Source organism: Harmonia axyridis, chromosome 6 (genome assembly GCF_914767665.1).
Source record: "Harmonia axyridis chromosome 6, icHarAxyr1.1, whole genome shotgun sequence".
NCBI classification, from domain to species: domain Eukaryota; kingdom Metazoa; phylum Arthropoda; class Insecta; order Coleoptera; family Coccinellidae; genus Harmonia; species Harmonia axyridis.
Window position 1 is genome coordinate 32586303 of NC_059506.1, and position 26319 is coordinate 32612621.

At 35.0% G+C, this 26319-nt stretch overlaps 1 protein-coding gene across 3 annotated transcripts in view; it reads left to right on the top strand.

Annotated features, from left to right (window-relative positions):
* LOC123682056 (ABC transporter G family member 14) overlaps positions 1–26319 on the top strand; it is a 162785-nt gene that overhangs the window by 118255 nt on the left and 18211 nt on the right. The window contains exons 1-2 of one of the 3 annotated variants that reach the window (XM_045620445.1): positions 693–1059; positions 6542–6611. The exons of 1 other annotated variant lie outside the window; for it this stretch is intronic. In XM_045620445.1, coding sequence (XP_045476401.1) covers positions 6544–6611 — 68 coding nt within the window. In that variant the 5' untranslated portion in view covers positions 693–1059; positions 6542–6543. Of the gene's footprint in view, positions 1–692; positions 1060–6541; positions 6612–26319 lie in introns of those variants that run through there. One more of the 3 variants, XM_045620446.1, reaches the window with a different exon arrangement.

Genomic DNA, 26319 nt, shown 5'->3' on the forward strand with positions numbered 1-26319 from the left:
TGTTGATGGGATCTATCTCCTAAGCTGACACTGTAATTTGGAAATTGAAGACCAAATGAGAGGATTGTAAAACAGAATGAAAATGCTAATTATTTAGAGGTCTGGAATCTACAATTAAGAGATTGAACATTCTTAATGAATCACCCTGTATTATTTATCTAATATTATTGTATCTTTTTCAACGAATGATTTTGAAACCCTCATTCTCTTTTATATCTATTGTTTGAAAACAGTTACGTCGAAGTTGAAAGATTTTGAGTTAGGTAGGTACCATATCAATGAGTTCATTACAGCACTGTTTCTAGAACTGTAATGAACTCATTTCGATACTGAATTAGAAAAAATCTAATATAAATAAGTATTTTTCACTTTTTAAGCCGAAGAAGTTTTTGACAAACAAAATTTATGTCTTTTTATTTTATATGAGCACAACAACGAATCAAGAAAAAGCTGTTCGCCAAAGTACACAGAAAATTACATATAGATACATTTCGTCCCACCGAAAACGTCCTAACCTCACATCACCCACAACCGATTCATTTCCGTGGCCCACATCCTCTCTCGACCACAGAGAAGAAAAACTCTTCTTCTTCCAACTTTCGTCCATCGCGTCGTTGGAACTCCTCCTCCGCCTGCCGCTACCGCAAAAAACGAGAGGATTTCCTACATCGTTGTTCGCTCGACCATCTGTCGATCCAGTTCGTATGCGAGAGCGTCGCGTCGAGTCGTCGATACACCGAAAATACTATTTATCCATCCCTGGGCCGCGTTCGCGAATAAATGTCATGGGTATCTTGGATCGTACAACGTACACTAACTTTCTCGTGCGGTCACCGACCCCAAAGCGCGGCCCACTTCTCACTCAGTCAGTAAACCGGCGACTAAGGACGGCGCCATCTTGCCAGGCGCGTTGCCAGTTCGGGCGCGAATTCCTGAAGATAGGGATTTTCGGATGAGTGTCTCGCACGACGACTGTGATGAACTTTGGTACTTTGAATTTTGTGTCCGGCGTAACCAGCGCTAGGTTTTGATTGCGAAAAACTGAGATTAAAGACAAACGTAAGTAGGAAATTGTGTTTTTCAATCGATTTTTGCTTAGGTAATATTTGGACCTTTCAGTAATACATATGATAAAAAGGGAGATTAATACGAAAGTTTTTATTGCTTTTAACTCGAAACATCGTCGTTTGAAAGATAATGAAAACAATTGAACAATTCATAAAAAACAATGTGTTCTTTTGAGCTTTTGTTAATTGTCTCCTTTTCGATAATAGTTCCTTGATTTTACTATGACTGTTTGTTCTTTTTATTCTGAGAACGTTTTTTATCAATTCAGAAGTCAAAACGTGGAAAAACATTACACCGAAACAATTACTCTATCAGGAAAAACTCTGAAATTGTAGGCACCGACCTTTTCTCATTTTCTTCCTTGGGAAAATATTCAGTTTCTGCCTAAAATTAACTATTGTATAATATTGGAATCGAATGACAGTTATTCTATTTCAACTTTTCAATTATAGAAATAACAAATGTTTCGCTCCACATTAGATTCTTCAAATTTTTCATTTTGAATGATAGTCATGTCATGACGATTTTCAAGTAGTCAGTTCTATTGAATTTGATGAATGTTTCCATTCAGAATTGAAGTTATCACCCATTTAGGGGTCATAGGGATCCCCAACATGAGTATAGTATTCCTTTTGGTTGTCGAAATTACTTCCGTGACTAAGTTCCCCAAAGTGTTTTCAGTTAAGGACCTCGCTTCCAGTCACCAATTTTAACATTACGAAGAACGTTAAGAGAAACGCAATCGATTAAAGCAAGATTCTGCGAAAGTAGAACGGAAAGTACTTTGTGACACTAGTCTCTCGAAATTCGAGGATAAACTCCACGTACAACCGGCAACACCGCCTGTCACACATTCGTGCGCTCACAGTACCTATCTATAATCTCTTAATAACAACGTTTCTAGTTATCTTTCAGCCCGATAGGAAGTAAATCATGCGTTGAATCACATTTATATTTAATAGGAATTTCTCGGAGAGAAATTGCTGTCTTATTAAGTCAAAATATGAGATTTTGTCATAGAAATATTGCACAGTTTGAGTTTGGACCACCTTGCATCTAGAATTAAACTAACAGTAACACCTCAGTTGATTACGCTGAAAGTTGTGACAATTGTTGACATCGACAAATGGTTCGAATTTTTTTGTAGCTGAGAGCCTGTGTTTCTGCCAAGCTTTTCGTCAGTGACACCTGAGGTGAATTAAGAGATTGCGTTGGAATTATTGTTTAATTTGGTATGTTGTGAGGTTTGGACAGCTGGAAGAATGCACTTTTGATATATTTATCGAGTTTAAATTGATTCCCACGCAAACGTATGTTTGTTTCGAATTCAGGAATTTTACCTAAAGTATATGGAAGTTTGAAATTCAATTGTTGATTCCATTAGGTGTCCAGAAGTCGTAATAACTCGCTCAAAACGTATCGATTTCGTATAATGGCTATGCGCGGGGTAAATTGAAATGAATGGAATGCATTATACCGCCTGCTTGATAAATTACTTGAACATAATGCACTAGTCGTTATTATTTCGTTGGACAATGAAAAATGATGATTTATTTTTGTTTCGGAGATAATTAATTCTACAGAAAGGAGTTTGGAATTTGGTTGTTGCTGTTTTGGATTCAATTTACACACTTTGTTTGCTGTTTCTTATTGAATATTGAAAAATTATGTTCCATAGTTTCTGTGGGTACTCTATTTTGATAATATATCATCAAATTTGATTAAAAGTAGTTTTATTTCACGACAGACTATTGGTTGCAGAATGGTGAATGCGCCAGTTACTTTTCTCAGTTGAGTTAACAATTTATTCAATAATATCCAGGTCTAACAAGTGTTTTTCTTGTGAATTGGTCATTATTTGTCGATATAGTCATCATCAATAGATCATACATGTCCTCCAATGCTTTTAGAACTATTTTTTGATAGTTACGCCGTTGAGATATTAAACCAACAAGGATATGTTAACATAAAAATTGTAGTTTTTCGTTATTCTAATACAAAATGAATTTTCATCAAATGAAATCCAGCTCTTGATTGGTTAGGTTGATTACTTTCACGTTTATTCAACTTCAACGAGTATCAAATTCAATAAATTTCAGACATTGTGAAGATATCATCTGAACGTTTACATCATATCATTCACAAATATTCGTACATGAGAAAGCTGTGTGCAAAATGGGTGCCGCGCGAGCTCACAATCGATCAAAAGAAACAATGTGTTAATGATTCTGAGAAGTGTTTGATACTGTTTGAGTGCAATTAATCTGAATTTTTACGTCGATATGTGACAATGGATAAAACATGGCTCCATCATTTCACTACGGAGTCCAATCGACAGTAAGCTGAGTGAGGAAAACACAACAGTCAGCTGGAAAGGTTATGGCATCAGTATTCTGGGATGCGCAAGGTATAATATTCATTGATTACCTCCAAAATGGGCCAGACCATCAACAACAATAACAAAAGAAGCTACACTCTCAACGCAATATCTCACAAACTAATGGTCGGACTGCTGTCAAATTTTGACACGTATCGTTTGAAGATTGGTAGTGACTAAAAATCATATGAATTCAATAATAGCACCGCCATATGTGCATCAGATTGGGGACTTTTCAATTGGCCTAATAACTACAAAAACTGTTTCGTCAATGATTATAACATCGTATCAACTACAAATAAAATGTAATTCTCATCAATCAAATTCAAGAAAAATAAGATATGAAATTATTTACCTACACCTTATGTAGAAGGCATAACTTTATTCTTTAGATTTGATAATTTCGAAAATCAAATTCCATCTTTGGTTAATCATCTTTGGCTCTTGGAATCGTGTATTTACATATTAAATTATAACATTTCAATGAGTCACTTATGAAAATTTGTTTTAATAACAAAAACTTTGCGGAACTCTGAATGCCTCTCTAAAGTTCACAGAGTTCAACAAGCTGCAGTAAATTCTGCATAACGTTAATTGCAAAAAACTGTGGTTTAACGTCTGATCTAGAAAAAACCCAAACTAATGTTTCCATAATTGCAAATCACAACACGCAAAATCTCCATATCATTCATGTGACAAAACTGTTGAACGCACGTCGTTCGATCAGTTCTAAAAACTACAGTTTTGCAATCATTCGATATGGTTTCCTTGTTGGAACTATATCCGTATCCAGGTTAATCGGCCGTGATTTTTTTAACAAAAAAAACGGTGTAGCAATTCGCATTTGTTCATACATGCAACAAGACTATTATATGAAATTGAATATGCTAATAAGGCATTGTTTCTCGTCGAGTATTCCTTTGTCTCTGGTTTTTTGAGAAAAATTTGATGAATAGTAAGTGATTCGAATGATCCACCGGGTTGGTACTGTTATATCACGGGAGGCGGGTTGTAGAATTTGATTGGGTATAGTAGTAATCGATTATTTATTAATTTCTGCTTCATTGAGATGTGTGATGTAATATGAGAGGTTGTTGTATGAGTTGTCACCGCATAAGTAAGCTGAATTGAGAAGGTTATTGAATCGGGATACCTTTGGTTCGGAATATTCAATGAAATGATGGAGAAATTGTTTGACAGGATCGTTATCTAACTGGCAACTGAAAAGAAAACGCCAAAAATTCCCCAAAAAAATATTCTTCCTTTTCCATCAACAAAAATGCAATAATTGTTCGAAAACTACGAAATTCTCATTCATAGTTGTATAAATTTTTTACATGAACACAGAAAAAACTTCAACTCTTGAAAATATTGAATTTGAAGACCGTTCAAGTTAAATAACAGGCCAATTAAAAAGTTCCCGGTCTACCATAGTAAAGGGTGTTTTTTTAGAGCTATAGAACTTTAAATTGCAATAAAACAACGATTCGATTGACATGAATTTTATTTATCCGCAAGATAATCTTGTGGCATTACATTTTAAATATGATTTCTGGCATATGACCGCCACGGCTGGCTCGGATGTAGTCCAATCTGGACGTCCAATTTTCGATGACTTTTTCCAACATTTGTGGCCGTATATCGGCAATAACACAGCGAATGTTGTCTTCCAAATGATCAAGGGTTTGTGGCTTATCCGCATAGACCAATGACTTTACATAACCCCACAGAATGTAGTCTAGCGGTGTTAAATCACAAGATCTTGGAGGCCAATTCACAGGTCCAAAACGTGAGATTAGGCGGTCACCAAACGTGTCTTTCAATAAATCGATTGTGGCACGAGCTGTGTGACATATTGCACCGTCTTGTTGAAACCACAGCTCCTGGACATCATGGTTGTTCAATTCAGGAATGAAAAAGTTAGTAATCATGGCTCTATAACGATCACCATTGACTGTAACGTTCTGGCCATCATCGTTTTTGAAGAAGTACGGACCAATGATTCCACCAGCCCATAAAGCGCACCAAACAGTCAGTTTTTCTGGATGTAACGGTGTTTCGACATACACTTGGGGATTAGCTTCACTCCAAATGCGGCAGTTTTATTTGTTGACGTAGCCATTCAACCAGAAGTGCGTTTCATCGCTAAACAACATAAAATGGACGTAGTGCGCGATACGTATTCCGGCACAGAACCATTATTTTCGAAATGAAATTGCTCTATTTGCAAGCGTTGTTCAGGCGTGAGTCTATTCATGATGAATTGCCAAACTAAACTGAGAATAAATCACTTGACAGCTGTTAACAGAACAGCTGTTTAGAGTTATATACCTCGAAAAAAAGCACGCGTTACTTCTTCTACTTTTTGTTGCCCTTCAGATGACGAATGAAGGTCATTCCAACCTTGATTCATTCACGAAATAATTAAATATCGAATGGAATAAAGTACAAACAGTCTGGCTTCGGCACTCAAACGAACTTTGACATTTCCCTGAAGCCATAGACAGAAATCACTCATTTTCTCTCATAATAATCAATTTTCTCGATAATAACCAACCTGTTCATTCCTTTATGTTCATTCAAAACTCCCAGGAATCAATACCTACTTCGATTTTCCCAAGCCTTACGACTGACCCAAATCCCCACACCACTTCGAGCTGTCTTGACAGATGCTTGTCATTTATAGCGTGCACAGAAAACGGTTCTTCTTCACGTGCACGTACTTCTAACGGCCGAATGAGGGGCCTAAAAAGCTCAGTTTTCGTATCTGAGGGCCATTTGAGTGGCTTAGGAAGTTATCGAACTTGGCACGAGGCAGCAAAGAGCAAGGACCTCCGTTGAAGGATCCCAAAATTCGGATTTAATGAATTTCCACGCTGCAGAGAACTTGAAATCTGCTGAAAGTTGTTCTAGGGAACTCAGAAGGATATTTTTGTTCATCCTTGTGATCCTCTGGCTCTAGCTGCACCAATTTATTTCCATTGGAAAAAAGTATACTAGAATATAAATAGAAATAATGAGCATCATCATAGTTAATAAGTTGCTATGTTATTCATCACATGTTCTAAATTAACTGAATCTTTGTTTTTGTTTCAGGTATGGATTTTTCTAAATATTGGACGATCCTGACAACTAAACTCTTGACTATGAAACTTCTCAAGAATGCGTAAGTTTAGATCATGGTCTACTTCGAAAGTCTATTAGGAATATCAGAGCCTAAAATCTTCTTAAGTGATTTATCCTTCTTTGAAGTGATTTCAACATTAAATAATTGAAATGTCACTTCCGAAAGACTTGATCAAAGAGATCCTTGTGAGACGTCCAGATCTGCATTTGCAAATGATTGAATGCGTTTCGTAAACTATTAAAATCGTTGTATAATTTACTGCGCTATATTTACATTCCATCTCTAATTAAATTATAATTTTGTCATAAATAACAACATTTAATTGGCACTTGACTCTGCTGTTATTAACGCATTCTGATAAATTGCACTTGACTGTGTCTTCTTTATTAAACGTTTATATCCTGACTTTGGTGTTTCGTGACAAATTGAGTGGATAGCTACTTTAAATATTTATATTTATATCATTTAATTTGTTTTTCGAAATTGGAACGTAGTGCGCGATACGTATTCCGCACATAACCATTATTTTCGAAATGAAATTGCACTATTTGCAAGCGTTGTTCAGGCGTGCGTCTATTCATGATGAACTGCCAAACCAAACTGAGAATAAATCACTTGACACTGTTAAATCGGTCGCCATCTTGAACAGTAATGCCAACTTAAAGTTATATACCTCGAAAAAAAAAACACCCTTTACATAAATTCGAATCTTGTATTATTCTTATGTAAATAGATAAAATATCAAAGGGCGAACTCAACCTTGTTAATGAGTATTATTTATCGTCTCTTTCTCTTCGTTATAGTCTCAAATTGGACTGGTGAACCAACGAATAACAAATTCAATTATGAGCGTCATTCTCTCTCTAAGCAAACGTATGAATTTCATTTGGGACTGTTATAAAAGTAAACACGAATTTCTGGAATCTCGAGCTATTAAAATTGAATATCATTATTAAACGATTTATGCCACTAAATTAGCATGAGCTAATTGAAATTGCTCGTGTATCAATATTAACATATCTTTACGAAATTATATAAGCAATTCTCGCGAAATTATGAATCAGACCAGGGACTGAATGTTAATGATAATTTTTTTTTTTTTTGAGAAAAAATGCAGTGTTGTTTGGGTTCAGTCTCATCGAATATATTTCAGGGATAGTGAGCCAAAAACTATTATCTAATTTGTCGATGACTGTTCACCATCTGCTTTGACTTCATGAGCGGAATTTACAAAATTACCATCAAATTTCCTCTAAGATAAGAAATTGTTATACTAAAGTATCAAAATTTATCATAAATCATACCCGTACACTAAAATTGTCTCATTAATACTAGGAACCTCTGCCAGACACAAATCCTCTTAGCTGAAATACACGTTGGAAGTTATTACATGCTGATATTATTTAATCAAAACGTTCTGCTACATACAACTTTATTATTATGAACATATAATTATAATTTGGCAACGCGTTCAAAACATATAAACGTTGAAAGTGGAACGACTTGAAAGAATCAGTATTTTGACCCGGGAAACGCTCGCCCACGTGGTTTGGATGCGTTTGTGATGTACGAAGTCATTCGATGTTGGATTTATATCGAAGTAACATAGTTAGGCACCAATTTCTTTTAGTTACAATTTTTTATTATACGATTAGTCCAGGGAAGTTGATTTACTAACGTTAGCTGTAGTTTCAAAGGAGCTCCACAAGAAAAAATCCGTAGGCGTCAAATCAGGACTGCGAGTGGGAGAGAAATGAATATAATCTCTCCTGTAGATTAATTTGAGTCATTTCTTCGCGCTATAGTCCAGTATTAACTTTTTTTAAATTTTCGTACGCACAACGCGCGATACATTCCCGAGAAGCGCCTCTAAGCGACTAAATTATAATGGGCCAGGCTACGAATTGACATAATCGAGGTGTTAAGTTTTCGTTGGACCAAACTGTATATAAACCCTTTTTTCAAATAATTTGCAACGTAATCCAAAGATTTTCCCTCATGCCTTCTGTCGATTGAGCTGAGTCCTAGTTTTTCCTAGACTGAAGTCCTAGTTTTCCTAGACATAATATGCAAAGCTTACATTTATGAAATTGACACCCACAATAATTCCCTGTAATATGGAACATCAATCAAATCTGACGTTTGCATAGCCAAATCCAGATCGAGTTGATATTTCTAGCAACGCTATCAATTTGATGTCAGTTCATCAACTTCAATTATCGAAATTTTATGTCTTGCCGTCTAATGAAGCTGCGTTATCCATCAATCTGTTATTCTTGAGTTCTAAAACATTCTTCTATAAAAATAACTTCTGGTTTCTCAACAGCGGGACATGGTTCTGAGTTATGTAAATAGGAGAATTAACATAGAAGCTTGTTGTCTGTTTTGTTGTTTTTTCGGTGTTGTACCACAATTATTTTTAGATAGTTCATAGAGTCCTAGAAATTAATTGACCAATTAATACTCAACATTATGACCAGCTAATCAGTTCTTGATAATTTGTATCAAACTAGTTGTAGGAGGTTGATAAAAACTATAATGATATTTTAAAACTGATGATAATCTTCACAGTTTATATTTTTTCATTTGACAGTTCTAACAACCACTTAAATTTTGTCATTTTGTGTCATGAAATAATTTCACCGAATCATGTCAACATAACACTGATAATAATTAGTGCAATTATCAATCACTATGACAACACGATCGAGTTTGACAAATTCATTCCAAATAAATTTCAATACGTCACGTTTTGGCAATGCGTAAGTTCAAAGTATAACAAAGTATAAATGCGCTCATCAAAGAAGAATTCCCAAAAATACAACATACTGTCACATATATATTTGGGGAATATTTATGAATTTTTGTTGCGAACAAGAATATGCATTGAATAACCATAGAAGCTTTAGAAAAATTGACGTTGATACTAAAAGATTGGGCTGTCAATATGAAAAAAAAATGGGGGACCAAATATAAAGAAGCAACGGTGAAGACAATGTGGAATGTTTTGTGCAAACTCTTGCAAAAAAGTACTGTAATGACTATATTATGATTGACCCGTTAACCATATAGTATTCAATTCCTACGATGCAGTGGTAATAGATCATCTATGGGAGAGAACAGCAACGAATCTAATGTTCAGTTGAATTTCAATAAAGTCATACATTTTTTGTCAAACAATTTTCAGCCAAATACCCCTCGAGCATTGACAACTGCCTTATAATTTTATAACAAATATCTCCAGCTCGTATTTTGTTACCAAGGAACGAGCTTTCGATTGTCTTAAAATTTATCAAAGTCCTAGGGATATTACAACTGAAAACAGTTCATCTTGAATTTTCAACAAAGAGATTAATGAAGTGTCAACTGAACAAAATTACATGGCAACAAATAACTAACAGCTGAAAACTATTATCACATACTGATCGTTGAAAACAGTAGGTTCAATAATCTATAAGCTAGGAATTCTGTAGTAAACTGAAACTTGGCATTGTGCAAGGAATATTTCATCTGGATTAAATTTACAGACCATTGAACTTTGAACATGAATATTTTTGTTGTCCTGTTAGCTGTCTAATCTAGTTATAAATGATTTTATTTCACATGTAGTTTTTTTCTCGGAGCCTTTAGAAAGTCATCAATAAATCTCGAACAGAAGTGAAATTGTTAACACTCTTCCTTCAAGCTTTCACATAGTTCTCCAGGAAAAAAGTCATGTTGATCAGCAGTTGGAGGCATTGCTCTTGAAGTTATTTATTCAAACTTCCCAGAATGTCGTGTGCTGAGTGTATTGAACCCGTTAGTTGTTATAAATAAAAATGCTCTAATTGATTTATTATCTGAAAAGCACATTAATGCGGTACTCTACCCGGCAGATAGTTGTTTTGCAACTGGCAAGATATTTTGCACCAGCAGCAACGATGATGAATGTTACTATGTACGAAATATCCCGATCAACATATGGTTCAGTTATCCCAATTTATTGACCGCTCGAGTTCTTTGGCAGATCAAATTAATTGCGATAAAGCCATTAGATCTGAATGTCCATTTCGGAATCTGTTTTCATTCGGCAAATAGGTTATAATTTGTTTTTACGATGGTGTCAGGAATGGTGTCATCGTCAGATCTGATTGTTATATCTGAGGTCCTTGTTAATTCTTCAGAGAGTACACACATCGTCAAAAGTGTTGGTCCCACCTATCTACTGTCAACTTTTTGAATGTAACATGACAATTTTTTGTGTGTGGAATCTTCACTATCTTATCACTTGAATGAAATCAATAGACCAGCAAAAATGTTTCTTGTTTGGGATGATACAGGAGTATCCGAAGTAAATCAGTTTTCAGCAAATACTGAGAGTTGAAATATTGAGAATATTCTGTGGAAAGAAGTTGTTCGAACCACCAGATTTCGCAACGTTTGAATATTCCACGCACTTCAGTAAGGCGCATAGTGGCCCTTTTCTTGGAAACTGGCAGCGTTGCCCGGAGACCAGTGCCTGGTCGACCCAGAGTAACATCTGCAAGGAAAGACCATAATTACGCAAATTTTTGCTCGAAGGAATCGAACGGTATCGGTAACAGCCCTTCGAACTCATTTTTTGAGGACCTATAGACGGGTAGTCTCAACCAGTACCATAAGAAGACGCTTCCACTTCTCAAATTTAAGGACAAGAAGACCTTCAAGAGTACATGCCTATCACTTGGACATAGAGCTACCCGTCGGCAATGGGCAGAACTCCACCAAGACTGACTTTTACCACAATGGCCAAAAATTACTTTTTTTTGGTTTTTTTTAGGTTTACAAAGTAATGAAGAAAATACAAAAAGAAAAAGAAGTACGATTTCCAAGTGTGTAATATCATACGATATTCATTAACTATCTGGTTAATGTATCAACAAAAATGCCATCAACATAACCATTGTCAAACAGGGTGATATACCGGTGAAACCGGTATATCGCTACTCTCCCTTGATGACATGCATTCTCCTTGGTTTACTTTCGATTATGATTCCTATGAAATAGCGTGGAAGTCTTCTGTTTGACAATGGTTATGTTGATGGCATTTTTGTTGATACATTAACCAGATAGTTAGTTAATATCATATGATATTACACACTTGGAAATCATACTTCTTTTTCTTTTTGTATTTTCTTCATTCATTACCAAGTGCAGGTGTCAGCCAATTATATATTATTTATTACAAAGTAATAGTCGACTAGAAAGGATTGGGAGAGGTTCAGGCAGACTAGAGATCAAAGGGTGAAGAGAAAACTGAAATACAATTCATTATCCAATCTGAAAATTTCAAATTTTTGGAGGTGAATCAACAATATGAAGCATTATCAATAAATTGAATGTGAGAAAATACTTAAATTCAGGGGAATATTGTGAACGATCACTCAGCGCAGAAGGAAATGACAGTTTTTGGGTGGTTTCTTAAAATGATGTGTTCCTAGTTAATCCAAGCACTGACCCATGCATAAAGATCGCCGATCTTAGGAAGCCATTGAAAATGGCTAGCTTTTCATATAGTTGATGTCGTTGAGAACATAGAAATGTTGTCAGATCTCCACTAAGCGATAAAAAGCTCCATATACCCCTAAAACTGAGATTTGAATTTATGTCTGCATGTGAATAGTTAAACTTCTCTGTCTAGTGTCAATTTCCTGAGATCTCTAGTTAATTCACGAATTCGACGCTTATCGCAGCAAACCCCCCCAACTTGAACCCTATGAGGGCGATATATATCAAATTCGTCTGCGATTCACCCCAAGAAAATCAGATAAGAAGCTACTTCAAAGCCACCTTCCGTTTCGTCCCTAGGGTTTTTTTTTTTGGCCGGTCATATTTCAGACTGACGTTCCCTTACTGAAAACCGGTGTCAACGACCACGTTTCACGGCTCTTCTCAGAGATGTCACTCTGAGACGGGGTGGAATCGAATTTACAACACTCGCAGCTCTAACCCTAAATATAGATACGTGGTTCAACGTACTTACTTCAGATTGTTGGCGGTTTAATTGTCCTGTATGCCGAAATTGCATGGAGTGATTCCTTGGTCGAATGTCAACCCGTAGTGCTACGACGCCAGTGGCGTAGAGGGGGAACTCAAATAATTTCATGAATTTATTTTTTGTTCATAATGGTAGTGATAATTTTGTCGTTTCATCAACTATTTTGATTCTTTTATGTAACTCACTTTTAATTTAATAATTTTATTCTTAATTTTTGGGAACATCATATTGAAGCAAATGGTAAAATTTATAAAACCATAGTTAGATATATATTAACACGAATTATTTTTGATTTATAACATGAATTTCAATCTTTTGACAACTTCCAAAATCAAGGTGATTTCCTTGTCATCCATTGCCGAGTATTCTTTTGCTCTATTGCTTCTGATTGTGGATGATTCAGCACCCATAACTTTCAACTCTCCACGTGATCCTGCATACAAGACTCGTGTCAAACGCAACAAGAATTGGCAGGATCATTGGTGTGACGCAACAAGCCCTTTCAAAACGCCTGAAAGTCATGGAAATGATTCAGAAATGTGGAAATTGGGTGCCGTACGAGTTGAAGCCGAGAAATATTGAACGGCGTTTGAATGCTTGTAAACAGCTGCATGCAAGGCAAATACGGTAGGGATATCTGCATCGTATTGTGACTGGAGACGAAAACTGGGATCATTAAGATCATCCTAAGCGCCGAAAATCATGGGGATATACCGGTCATGCTTCGACGTTGACGGCCAAACCGAATATTCACGATTCTTGAGACTGCAACTTCTCCTGGATGTAAGCTGCGCCTTTGAAACCTCACTATATTTTAGATCAGAACTTGATATTCGAAAAACGTTTATACTTCAGGGGTCTGTGACGAATAATTCAGGGGATATTACGATTTTTGGGGGGAAAATCAATTTTTTCCCAAATTTCGACTTCAAATTACCTCAAAACCGAAACCTCAAAACAGAATCGGTGAGCGGTGCCAGAATTGACGATCTCTGATTAGCCGAATTTCGATCAAACCTGAAAAATTTTGTCGGAAAATTTTCGTAAATTTTCCATACTTAGAGAATTGAAATTAAAATTTTCCATACTTAGAAAATTGAAAAAAAATAAAAGTTCCTTCATGGAAATATTGTATCATTTTATTATTCGACTATGTAGATCACGAAAATGCTTACAGTTGGGCGATTATGTTTTCGAACCTTATCTGATTTTCGAATATATATTATTTAAGCCTAATTTTCTGCTCTGAAAGTTGTCATAAGAGATGTATCAACAATTTTTTCAGATATGTTCTCTGTAGTTAAACGGCGCATCCACCATTTAGTAATTCATTTTTCTGTTAGATGCTAACGTTAGTGTACTATTTTCGAAGGGGCTATCTTCAATTTAAAATACGTTCTTGAAATTGTGGTCGAAGATTCTTTGAATTTATGTTCTATATATCTGAAGGGGATGAGGTATTTAGAAGAAGAAGAAAATTAAACTAGAATATACATACTAGATAATCTTAGAAGAACGTTCAAAGTTTTATAACAATAAACATGATTTTCACTAACTTTTTGTTCATTTCAATCTTTCAAGGTTTAATCATTATTGTCTGTTGGATTCAAATTTTCTCCTCATGAAATATTATGACTGGTTCTTCTCAATCCGGAGTTCTAGATGCGAATAATTATTTTTTAACCATTCATAACATTAATATTCCATTTACCTTCGGTCGTTTCTCCTAGTATCACAACAATAATATTTGTTTTTGAGAAAATTAATCTGTTCTTGTTGATTGTTTTTTTATGTTATTATTCCTCGCTTAATTTAATATCCACTTACCGTCATGCATAATTACACTTCAAATATTTCATCTGCCAAAACATTATCGAGTATTACCGCTATTCAGATCAATCTTACGTTTTTAAACCTCATAATTGATCAGATTAACAAACCCAAACACGGTCAAATTTTTTCCATCTCTCATCTCCATCACATTTAATCTTCAGAAGATGAGAAGTACGACCAGGTGAAGCATAAACTCAATTTTACAGTTAACAAAATACCGTTTTTTATTGCTTATTGGTCCACTCTTTGAAGATGTTACGAAGGGTATTATGCAATCTTGCTCTTCTGGTTTTTATGGCCATCTGCAACATTGGATTCTTCGACACCTTCACGAGGTCAAGTTGAAGGACTCTGTTGATTTGTTTGTTATTATTGCAAGAGAGGTGTCATAAAAAATAAATCTCTATTTTTATTGAATTTATACTTTATAGGTTTGGTAGATTTTCTGTCGAATATTTCGACCTACGCCTCTGGCCTTCTCACCATGTAGGGGACCATAGAAAGCTAATAATATACTGCCGAACCTAAAGGACAATACCCTTCGTAAATATATGTGCTTAATGGTTCAACACGTATATTCATTACCAGCTTTGGTTCTCATTATTCTCACATCTGTTAAACACAGAATATCATTTGGATATTTTCGATTCCCAGAATATTTTGACTGGGCAGGACCACAACTAGCAAAGAGCATTCAGGCACGTTTTTAGATCTCCAGTCTTCGGGAAGAGTTCATTGACCGATATAAAGATATTTTAAGAACTTTTCGGGAGTCTAGTGGCTAGAGTTTTTCAACCTTTTGCCCGTCTGGTTTTATTTGTTACAGAAATATATTCATTTCATCAGTTAACGATTATTAAAAGTATTTTCACACTTTTAGTATCTTCTCGTCCTTTAGGTATTAATGCAAAAGGATTGACTTTTGAACTAATCCAATTCTGCATAATGTTGATATTGTTATTATACATCTGCAAACAAAATTTGAACTTGATCGGATATCTCGTCATTTAGATATTGGGTGTTTACCTTCGTTTAATTTCTTTGAAGTTTCTATGGTTGTGGTGATGTGATCAACATATTTACGGAACCCCTTATCGAATTATACCCATTTAAAACCCAACAGGGGGATTTCAGATCCAAATCTACCTTGGGAATTCAAATTCTTAATGCTTATTCTTCCGTTTACAGGACTGAATTGGGAGTACTTCAGGGTTCTAATTTGAGACCTTTCCTTTTGATTTGAACCTCTCATAGATGATGTTATTTCAGGATGATTGATTTCATTCTGAGAATTTCGTGTGAATTCAGAAGGGAGGAAACCCTGAAGGTTTTTATTTTTCAATTTTTCAACTTTTTCCAGTTAATGTTAAGTAATATGTAAAATGCCCATCTTATACTGAAAAAATTTGCCTCGGCATATATTTCGTGAAGAGTCAACTTAAATCCTATTTTTAGGTTTGAATGAGTGAACTTCCTTTATAATTAACTTGTCCCTCATCTGAACTAGAACCTATCGGATTTGTATAAACAAATCCTGAAGAACCTTCCCACTCGTAATGATATCGTGTTTCTTAGCCATCAAATTATAAATAAACACAAACTGACTTCCCACAGTTCTGCATTCAATTTATGCACCGTTTATTTACAATATAAACAAAGCAACGGAGTTGTTGCCCAATCCGTGGAGTCATGATGGATATATCAACTGCCGATTTGAGCGATTTTGAGTTGCGTAAGATACGTGTGGTGAAAGTCATACGAAAATAAATATAGGCCTGATGGGACGGCGAGTTAAGTGTTCTTCAAGTATCATAACATCTTCCGACGTTAGTAATACCTCTTCTTACCTGTAATCAACGGTTAGTGAGGTTGAAGTGGTTTCACGGCGAATTTTTTTTGTTGGCACTTCGTGCGTGGAGCGTGTGGTAACCTTTAGCACGTTGCATTGGGACGTTCACCTGGTGAATTGGTTTTTGATGGAGTTTCAGGTGATTGTTAGAGTGATTCATGGGATTGTAGGTCACTTGGGATTCTGTGGAGAAAATGTAGAATGGACATTTACAAGAGTTTTTGAAGAGTGTTCCAATAAGAGTGCAAGATTTTAGTTTGGCGTCTTTCTCTTCTTTCACGCACAAAGTTGGTTTTGGTGATGATACACTTTTTTACCTCTGTGACAGCTCTGAAAAGTGCGAAAAAGAGATCCTATATTCGAGTTGTATAAATGATTTTGTTGGGTTTTTTCAATTATGAACATTTGGAATCATTCGAAAAATCAAATATTGACCCCTCCTAAATTTTCACAATTCAAAGGTTTGGCAACTTTTGCTCTCCTAGTGTTATCTGTTGTTTCACGTCGTTTGGCGCGCTTGATGTTTTTTTTTTTTTGAATTTCTGATATATTTCGAGTTAATATGAAATGACTTGATATTAAAGCTACCTGACTTGGGCTTGACTTGAAATCAACTCAAGTTCAAGTGAAGTCGTATTTTTTAAGGGGTTTTTCAATAGGTTAGAGATTCATGGCAGGACTTAATATTAAAGCTACTTGACTTGGGTTTGACTTGAAATCAACTCAAGTTCAAGTCAAGTTGTACTTTTTCAATGTCGAGTCAAGAATTTATTCATCAAGTACTTGACTGGACAAGGAGCTTCAATATCAAGTCTAGTCGTGAATGTCTACATTGAAAAATTCCTTTCCTCTGAAAAGTGCGAAAAAGAGATCCTATATTCGAGTTGTATAAATGATTTTGTTGGGTTTTTTCAATTATGAACATTTAGAATCATTCGAAAAATCAAACATTGACCCCTCCTAAATTTTCACAATGTAAGTTTTGGAATATTTGATATTCAAATTCCGAATTGAGAAAAAATCTATCGTACGCCATACAAAATGGAAATTATGAGAGCTGTTCACCTAAATTTTGTACAAAAATCAGTTAATTTAGGAAAAATTAGAAAAAGATCAAGTTCAACAGAAATAATAATAGTAATTTAATGCAAAAAAAATTCATTTAATTTTCACAAAAATCAAGGTTTTGAGTTTACAAACCGAATAAATCTTGAATAAGAATTATTATGGAATGTTATAACTGAAAATCGATTGACATGAGCTTGGTACGTGTTGTGTTTCGCCTCAAAAAAATATGCACTTTATTATTGCAAGACTAGGATTTTATGAGTTTTGTTCAAAATTAGCTAACTATATGCACTTGAAATTCAATCTTCATGTGAGTTCTTGAAAATCCCTATCGTGCTGTAATAAACATTTTTTTTTGCACGACTGTTAATGTACGTGTATGATGCTCTCGGGGACTACTATTTTCAGCAAGACAATGCTACGTGCCAAAGCACTCGAGAAACATTGACTGTCAACAAATTCATGACCATCGAATCGTCGGCTGTGTAAATCATCAATGAATTACCACTACTTCGATGCAGTTCTCGAAAATAAAAAAAATTGCTACGTGAAGTGAAAAAAAAACATTATGGAGTAAAAAATCAGTCTCTGTTGCAGATTTGCATTCAAAATCAGCAGAGGAGATTATGAGAAATTCAAATTGAAATATCTGAGTCAAATAAGTTGAATATCTTGTGAAGGAAAAGTGCTATGACAAAAAATTGAAAATTTTTTTCAACACCCTGTATCTCGAAAACAAAGCGTCTGCGGCTCCATGTTTATTGAACTTTTTCGCTCAAAACGATCCAAGGAATATGTTATTTTTGTTTGTACCTCCAATTAAGGAACTTCATGAATTTGCACAACAAATTCGCAATGTTGCAAAATGGCGAAGGCACTGCTAACTTCGATTATGCAAACTCCTATCGAAGTTGCTATTTTCTGGTCGCCCATCTAAAAATTGAACCAAACTAACACGAATCGATATAAAACAGTTTCATAATATTGCATTCTCTTGTGCATGCAGTATAACATCACTCCAATCGCCCAAATAACTCATAATATACCAAGAACATGCCAGATAGGTAGAAATTCTAACACCTCCATTCTTTAACGGTATGCCCGATAAATTCCATGGATTTCCCATCATCCCCTCTTCCAGTATAAATTAAATTCGTACGTGGCCGACATCTGGGCGACTCCGGGCGTTGAACCCAGGTTCTCCTCTTATCTCTATTTCTGTCCTCGTGTTTAGGAAATGGACCCGTTGTTTTGGTAGGACCTGAGTATTGTTGGATAATAACAGAACTTCGAATGAAAAATTCCGAGTCAGTGAGCACACCAATGACCAGATAAATTACGCAGGTGACTTTTATTTCACGAAATTACGGTTTATATTCGAAATGAGATTTTTGTGGAGACAAGGAAGTAGGCTGGAAAGTTTGCACGCACTTGTATTAATGACACGCACCGTTGCCACGTCACATTAGTTGCAGTGGTAAGGTAGAATAGAGTTTGGTAATAATATCGTCAGGTCAGTTTTGCTGGGAGTAAAAGGCATAAAATATATGGTGTCAACATCCTTTTGAAGAGCGGTGTTGAAATTGCAAGAAATGAAGGTTTTTGTTCTCCTTTGTGCATTTGTCCACAAGTCGATTCGAAACTGTTGACTATTATTAATGTTTTATGATTCAACTAGGTTCTTGACTCATCTACTTTTGTCCCTATAATCTTATATATCTTAAAATCTTAAAAATTCAATGCTCAATATAATCAATTCCTTAGGACTTGTAAAAGGATATTATGAAAGTGGAATAATTATTTATACAACATGAATGTCAAGCCATTTTTTTTGCACGTAAGTTACCGAACTTCGAAAGTACAAAATAGAGGTTTTTCATATCCCTCTTGATTTTTTACTAGATGTGTTGACATACAACTACTTTTTATCGTCAACATGTTGGAAGGAAGTTTGAATCTTTATTATTTTGACAGCCACATTGTCACTAAGCAAAATTCAGACGTCGAAATACATACCTTCTAGAAAGTATTAAACAATTTCACAGTATTTCCAGTAGTGATATTGAGATAAGTGGAAATTTCAAATTGAAAGCAAAAATATTTGGAAGGTTCTTGTTTTATAATAACTTCAATCATCGATTGGGATCAACAAACATAATAACAATTCTATTTATTGACTATACTTCATGTTCAGAGACTGAAGGTTCTGCTAATAGTTCACAATATTTATAGGAATTCAGGTACGAAAAAGGTGATAAGAAAAACCAAAAACAGACTATAACATTTGGTAAAGAAGGAGAAAACATATTTGACCAATATGCAAATGTTCAAAATGGCTTGACTTGATATTCAAACAACTTGACTTAGGCTTGACTTGAAATCAACTCGAGTTCAAGTCAAGTAGAAGTTTTTCAATGCCTTGTCAAGTATTTGATGAATAAATACTTGACATTGAAAAACTACAACTTGACTTGAACTTGAGTAGATTTCAAGTCAAACCCAAGTCAAGTAGCTTAAATATCAAGTCAAGCCGTGAATCCCTACCTACTAAATAACCCTTAGAAAAGTTCGTTGAGTTCACAGCGGATAAAATAGTAAATTAAAGTTATAACAGTAGGCATATAAATCCACAGAACGTTTCGATATAAATGTTGTCATCAGAAGAAACAAAAAGTTACAAAAAAATGACAATATCGTTGCCGAAACGTTCGTCAACCTCTCATAAAAATTCTATGGATTAGAGTGGTTGCTACAACTCCATTAAAATGACCCCTTGTTTTTTCCCAAGTCGATGTAAAACAGCAATTAATTGAAACATCGCAACGGCAAGCATTTCACGAACAAATCAACACACATTTAAATTTATATCGCATTATGTCACTTACGCTTTCAATTCTCATCAACGGGCAACGTACCCTAGCATATCATTGTCCTGCAGAATCTTTTCACTCGGAAAAGTCCGTTGCACCACCATTTAAATTAGGTATGTGCAATATCCCAATTATGCCGAGTCGGTGTAGAGTTCCTTGACACTGCGGTGTCAACGTTTTCGAATGACAACAATTCCTGCAATACGAGAGATCTCTGGGGGACCAGGGTGAGAGATCGCGTACGTAATGTTGAGTTTGCGGAACAGATGACGTATGACTTATCGACAGCGGGTTCAACGTTTTGTTGTTGTGCCGAAATTGAAGTGCATAATTCGGGGATCAGATGTCAAGTGTTTTTATTGACAGGCGAATTTGGTAATACTGCTGAGCTGAGTGCGTTGATCTTGGAGTGTCACAGGTCGGATGTTCTGTTTATAGATGCAGCGCTTCCTGCTTCGCGTTCTTGGATTTCTGGATGGCTGATGGAATTTTTCAGCAGGATTTTTTCAGCAGGAATTTTCCAGCAGGATTTTTTTCTCAGCAGGAAATTTAGGAATTTTGAAGTTGCGGTTCATTTATAATGAAAAATTGTCTGCAATGTTAGTGAAGGTTAGAACAATCTTTCATGTTACTCAATTCATCAATCATCAGTTAGTATACGAGTCCTTTTATATTTTCATGAAATGTACTTATTAGTTGGGCATTCCTTTCTGACTTCTTAAAGATTCATGTGGAATTTCTTGAACAAGCGTTTTTTCCATTTAAAATATATAGGGTGTTCCTAAATTTGAGGTACAAAGGAAAATTATAGCTTTTTTGGATAATTTTTAGAGAAAAAGTCATATAAAAATGGGACAGCCAACGCTTTGTTTTCAAGATACAGAATGTTTCTTGTAATCCTTTTTTTTTGTGATGATGATACCAATTTATTGAATCTTATTAATCTTCGCCACAGATTGGGTAAATGAATACCAAAACTTATTGATTAATTTATTCATCACAACTTACTAACTAGATATTTCTTACAATTCGGATTTTCCTGAGGATTACTAGACAATTGTTTGATATTTTTTTTACGAAATCGGTAACAGATATGACAAAACAAGAAGAAATCAATAAGCGGAATACTGGACTTTTTACATTTTTCTAAACTACCAGTGCCACCAGAAAAAATACCACCCTGTAGATTTGCATTCAAAATGAGCATATCACATGATGCAATTTGGGGTAACTATGCCAATTTTAAGTTGAATATCTTGAGTAGGGGAGGAGCTATAACCAAAAAGCTTGAAAAATATATCAAACTTTAACATCCTGTATCTTGGAAACAAAGTGTTTGCGGGCTCATGTTTATAGGACTTCTTTTTCTCAAAAAAGCCTGAAGAATCTGTCATTTTTGTTTGAACTTTGAATTTAGGCAAATTTTGTTAGGTTAGATGCGCAAACTTTTCGCAGTGTGCAAAATGGCGAAGGAGCCAGGTACCATATTCGCCAAAATCTGCGAATTTCTATGTCGGAATTTTCTGTTTATTTTCAAGTTTCTCTTCATTACTCAATGAAGGCTTGATATAAACAATGCTATCCATGAGCGAGAGCACTCTAGCGATGAAAACAACCTCTAAAACAAACAAAAAATAAATAAACTCCAACCAATCAGCGTTTTAACACCTGAACACAACAGTTGCGATCCTATCAGACAGTACAAAACCAAGCTTTTGTAATTGCTGGTCATGAATAAAACATCCTTCAAATATGTATACATTTTCGGTGTATTGAACCCGATTTTAAAATAAGCATTACCTTGGAAAGTTTCCAAACGTTTCCGATTCGATTCAAAGATACCCCAAACAAACTTCCCATTGATTTTTGGCGATTCAATTCACATCTCACGCTTACGCAAGACCTTAAGTTTCACCTTGGAGGAAGTCCGATCTAACCGTGTCAAAAAAAAATTGATTAGAATGTGAGATTGATCTATTGTTTACGAATACAGTTACGTTTGGAATAGAGGCACGCACAATGTTTGCCTGCGGGCTAGAATAACGCGTGAGTGCGTATCAACTACCGCTACGTGACTTGCTAAAGCCACGATCATACTGGGTTTCAACACGCGCTGTTGCCACATCTCGGTAAGTTTCTTTTTTGGACATTGTCATGGTTCATTTACTTTTATCTACGAGTCTTGTTACTTAGGAACCTTAACTACGACTGTAATACGAAAATTTCAATCAGGTGCGTCTCAAACTGGAGGATTCAAGGGTAATTTTCAAAGTCAAATTTTTCCCAGCTGAAATTTTTTAAGATTTTTATTGAGTCACTTCCGGAAAATAATTACTAGTTTGCTGTTCATGTGGTAAAGTGCAAAATTCAAGAATGAGAGAAATGAATTTGTGAGAAATTTCAAGAATGAAAGAAATGAATTTGTGAGAAATTTGTGTAGAAATCATTTTTTATCTTCAGAAATAAGTAATGGAAAAAATGGAGGATTTTTGATCTATTCTTATTCAGATCTTGATCAAGAGTCTCAAATTAAGCTTGAGCAAGTCTGTGCCATTGCAGTCTTTGTTTTCTTGCTTTCACTATGAGGTCAGATTTTGCCATAAAAATAGTGGAAAGATTAGAAGTATAATATTAATTTCAAGTGAATTTATTCGATTAAACGATGTTTGATTGATGTTAATTGAAAATTCACAAAAACAAAATTCTCACTTAGTATCCATGTACTGGTATCTCCTGAAAAATCGTGAACTGCGGCATCATGGCATGTTTCTTCGCGTTTTCGATTTTGAAAGCCCCACACGCACAACTCGTTACAGTATTCTGTCACGTCGCGGTGGAGAAATCTACGCACGACAACTTTATTGCACTGGAAAAATTAGGATCCGTTATACATCTTGGGAACACGTTTCGAATTCTTTTTATTAGCCGTTTCGAATTGGTCCGAAATATAGGGTTACCAAATGGAGGTAATTGAACTCTGTTCTCTCTTTAGGTAGGGAAAATATAGACTCATGCGTGAACTCACGCACTATACATACAGAGTATCATGGGTCTGAAAAATAAACATAATTTTGCTATTAGTTCTGCAAAAATTGTATAGGCATGTCTATTTTGCTTCGCAGTTAGATGTTAGGATTTCCAGACTATCTGGAGATACTCAACAATTTCATATGGAAATAACTTCAAATCTATATGTAATTACAAAAAAAATTCTCATATCCTAAAATTATCGATATTTTCCAATTGTTAATTTCTTACTAATTGCTCAATTTATGTTTATATTCAAATTATTCACAAAATGTTGAATGAACCATGTCTGGTTTAGGTCAATCAACTCATAAACTTAAAATTCATTGTGTTCATTCATTCCTTTAGTTTTCGAAGGAAATTTCAAAGTATAGTTGTAGTAAGTGGCACTAAAAAGACACTTTACAATAGAACTCTTTTTTGCATATTCTACTCGTGGAACTTAATGATTGAATTATAGTCTTATCTTCTAGAATAAAACAAGAGAAACATTTAACCTCTCTAATTATATCCTCAACAAACTACTGACACAAATCTTATTCAAATTATTTAAATTTTGGATCTGTCTGAAACAATAGTATTTTCAGTTCAACGGGGCTATTCTCATTCTAACGAAAGTGTACTCAATCCTGGGAAGATGTAGATATGATATAATAATATTTAACACTTATTTCCCTTCCATTATACATGCAGATGTAGATATAGATGGGGGAGGTTTTTTGCAGCATCTCATCAGAGCTGTTTTTCATCGTAATCTACAGCTCGTCCTCTAGTTCTAGAGTTCAAATGAACTCCTGTATCTGAGATGGCGTCAAGGAAGTTACTTCCTCACTTATAGAAGTCTTTTGTTCAAAGCATCTTTTGCGTTGGCTAGCGATGGAGAGGTCACCAGGTGATCCGGAGTTTCTTTCTCTTCCCCACAGAATTTCCCCTTGTTGTTTTTTGTTAGACTCATTTTCTTGAGGTGCTTTTCGAGGCGACATTACTCTGTGAGGAATCCACTGAAGAGGTGTAGCATATTCTTGCTGAGATCAAGATACTTCTCAGATCTCGCAGTATCAACGTTTCGAAGAAACTTTTTGGAATAGTACAACTCAGGAAGATTCCGCCAGTGTTTCTCTTTCGTTTTTTTCCTTCTCCTAAAATTCTTTCCTGTAGGTTCATTCACTTATACCACAGAAAGTTTTTGGCCCAATGAAAGTTGTTTGTCCTTTTTTTCTGGCAAGGCTGTTGGCCTGTTCATTTCCTGTAATTCTAAGACTGAACAGACCTTCTTATTCTTGCCTATTTCATTAAGTTTTCTTCAACCATTCTATTATAAATATGTCGATCAAGTATTCATGAAGAAATTGTTGCCTTATATTGAATAAATTTTCTTCAGAAGAAAACGAAAACGAAGTTGCATGAGTCATGTCATGAGAAGAAATATATTCAGAAATGAAAGGTAGAATGAAAGCGTATACTCAAAGAAGAAGAGTCACCGCAAGCTAGATGTATAAACCGACGAAGTATATATGTATTATTTGGAAATAAATAATCACAAAAGCAAAAAAGTATATATATACTTCCATCTCCAAACTCCCAGAGCCATCAAAACCGATCACCCGACACTTTGAAGTCCACCCCCACTCCTCCCCAATCTATTTTCTATCTGTTTTTGGTCGGATCCCCGGAAACGGGAAACCGGACGCACAGTTACGCGTCCCGTTCACCGAATTGCGTGTGCTCCGGGCCTAAGGAGCCGACGCAGCGTACGCACCGTCGTCAGAAATAGCCGAAAACAGACACAGCACGAGAGTGAGAGAGGTCTTTGAACCCACCAGTGGGTTACTGGGTTATAGCTGAATTCGGTACTCTGTGTGGTGTTTGTGTTGGGGAAAAAATATATATAATCTGAGGAACCGATACCGCGGCTCCAATTTGCTACGCACTGGCCGAAGCGTCGACTCGTGCGTAAGATACCGGTGGTGCGTTCGGAGATGCACTGGCGTTGTGACGCGTAGCGTTTTGTTATTATTTTTGAAAATTTGTGACTTGTGTTTTTTTTTTTTAATTTTTTCGAGCGGTTATCATGTTGAGTGGTGTGCGTAAGGGTGTCGATGATGATGTGCTGATAAGGCTACACAATCCGTGCGTAAATTTTGAATAATCTTACGTTGAATGTTGGTCTAACAAAAGTACGAGAGTGTGGAAATTTTGAAGTTGAAATTTTGTCGAAAATTGAAAATCTAAATTATTTTTATCACGAAAAGGTTTGATTTTTTAAATTGGAAATTTTGTTATATAAATTTGTGATTTATCACTTGTTTTGGTTGTTTGTTTACTTTTTGGAAATTTTGTTTAATAAATCATAAAATTATTTTCGCTTGTGATTTATTTATTTTAATTGATTCAAAAATATTCTTTCGATTTGTTTTTGAAATAGATGTACAAAAAAGAAATTTTGTTTTGAAATTCTAACACATTCTTCTTAATTTTAAGGCTTTTGGTATTTGTGAATGGAAATGGGAGCTTATAAATCAATTGTGTATATTTTTCCGCTTTAATTTTTAGTTGAGATATTTTTCCAGACTTTTCAGATCAATATTTCCATATTATTTTTATTGTTTCGAATTTATGATTTCATAATAAAAATTTTGTGAAATGAGTTTCAAAATTTTTGCTATGTTCGTGAACGCCTTAATAATTTATTGTCGAAATTTGTGGTCTTCAATTATGTGGAAAAAATAAATTGTCTTATTTTATAAATGTGAATATGTATTTTTTTTATGCGGGAATGTCGTTCATAACTGAAAATATTCGAGTGTTATACTTTCTTTCGCATTTCATAATCTGATTTATCGAATTCTCACAATTTGTAGATATATTATAACTCATGTATATATTTTTTTATTTTTTCATTTATTCTTCAGGTTTTTTTTTCACATGTAGGCGGTAACTGTAGAATAAACTTTGAGTGAAATATTTCAATGGATTCGGTCTTTTATCGATGGAAATTCATTATCAAATAAAATTAGAGGAAGTAATTTCCACAAATATTTCAATGTTTACAGTAATTATTTGTCCAATACTTTTTCAGGTTAA